Source organism: Thermobia domestica, chromosome 12 (genome assembly GCF_964235325.1).
Source record: "Thermobia domestica chromosome 12, izTheDome1.hap1.1, whole genome shotgun sequence".
Taxonomy (NCBI): domain Eukaryota; kingdom Metazoa; phylum Arthropoda; class Insecta; order Zygentoma; family Lepismatidae; genus Thermobia; species Thermobia domestica.
Genome location: NC_137465.1, coordinates 13,940,578 through 13,941,988, shown reverse-complemented (window position 1 = coordinate 13,941,988; position 1,411 = coordinate 13,940,578). Strand labels below are relative to the sequence as shown.

The following is a 1,411-nucleotide window of genomic DNA, read 5'->3' as shown; positions in this document are numbered from 1 at the left end:
CGTTGGCCAAGTAATTCGCCTTCAAGCATATTGTCCAACGTAACTTTAATAATAATAATTGTAAACTAATTGTACAACTTCCAAGGAATTTATAAATATCTATCGTAGATAATGTTTCCTGTAAGAGTAGCTTTCTTAACATCCATACGAGCAACAGTTACTTCGTTAACGTCTTCATATAACATAATAGAATCGTCTATTGTTCTCCGTGAATCTTAAAAACACAATCAACAACAACTTTAATTTTACGTCAATTAGTAATAATCCATGAAATTACAGTGATCTAGACCACTTTTAGCATAATGTCTTATAGTAAAACAATCATCGTTTCTCTTTCCATTACAATTCTTATCATATTACACTCAATGTTTCCTCCACTGAAAGAACATACTATAATTAACAAATATGTTACCGTAATAGTTTTCGCATTTGGTTTCTGAGGATTTGTTTTGTTCTACTTTCAGATGAACGACCATGGTTCGTGAATACAAACGACGAAGTCAGAGATGTTCCTACGGAGAGGAAGCAGTGCAAGAAGCACTGACAGCTATTAGAGAAGGCATGACCATTTATGGAGCCAGTAAAAGATACGGAGTACCGCGAAGAACATTGCAGCACCGTCTCAACAGAGACGTTATGTATAGACCAAAATTAGGACGACCCATAGTACTTGGTTCAGCGGAGAAGGACTTAGTAAGACATTTATTGCAGTTGGAATCAAAGGGTTTTCCACTAACTATGGCTGACACTCGAAAAATCGCATATCAATATGCAGAGAAGAATGAACTGAAACACCCATTTAGTTCGCGCACTGAAACTGCAGGATATGATTGGTTGTATGGGTTGCTGCAACGGAACAATGTTGTTAGTGTTCGAAAGGCTCAACCCCTCTCTTACGCACGTTCAGATTCTTTGAATAAAGTTGAATGTGACAAATTTTTCAAACTCCTCGATGAACAAATGGAAGAACCTGAAGGTAATCGTTTGCCTCCATCACATATTTTCAACTGTGACGAGACGGGTTTGCAAATGATATTTAAACCGGGAAAAGTGTTGGCGGCTAAAGGCAAAAAATCGGTGCATGCATTAACTACGGGGGAGAAGGGGGAAACAGTTACTGTAATGGGATGTATGAGTGCTTCAGGGGCTTACGTTCCGCCCTTTATCATTTTTTAGGGTGTTCGCATGAGAGAAGAATTTCAGGATGGGCTACCACCAGGCTCCGCAGTTGCCATGACTGATTCAAGATACATGACAGAGGAAGCATTTATGCTCTGGTTACAATATTTTCAGCACCACAAGCCTCAAGGAAGAGTTCTGCTGTTATTAGATGGTCACACAACACACTACAATAACATTGAAGCAATTCAATTCTGTGAAGATAATCAAATAGCTCTATTGTGCCTTCCAA

General features: G+C 38.6%; 1 protein-coding gene across 1 annotated transcript; it reads left to right on the top strand.

Moving 5' to 3' along the window:
- The first annotated feature begins 474 nt into the window (after positions 1-474).
- Positions 475-1,176, top strand: LOC145667151 (uncharacterized). Its single transcript, XM_081734893.1, has one exon. The coding sequence runs from the start codon at positions 475-477 to the stop codon at positions 1,174-1,176; it is 702 nt and encodes a 233-aa protein (XP_081591019.1).
- Positions 1,177-1,411: the final 235 nt, after the last annotated feature.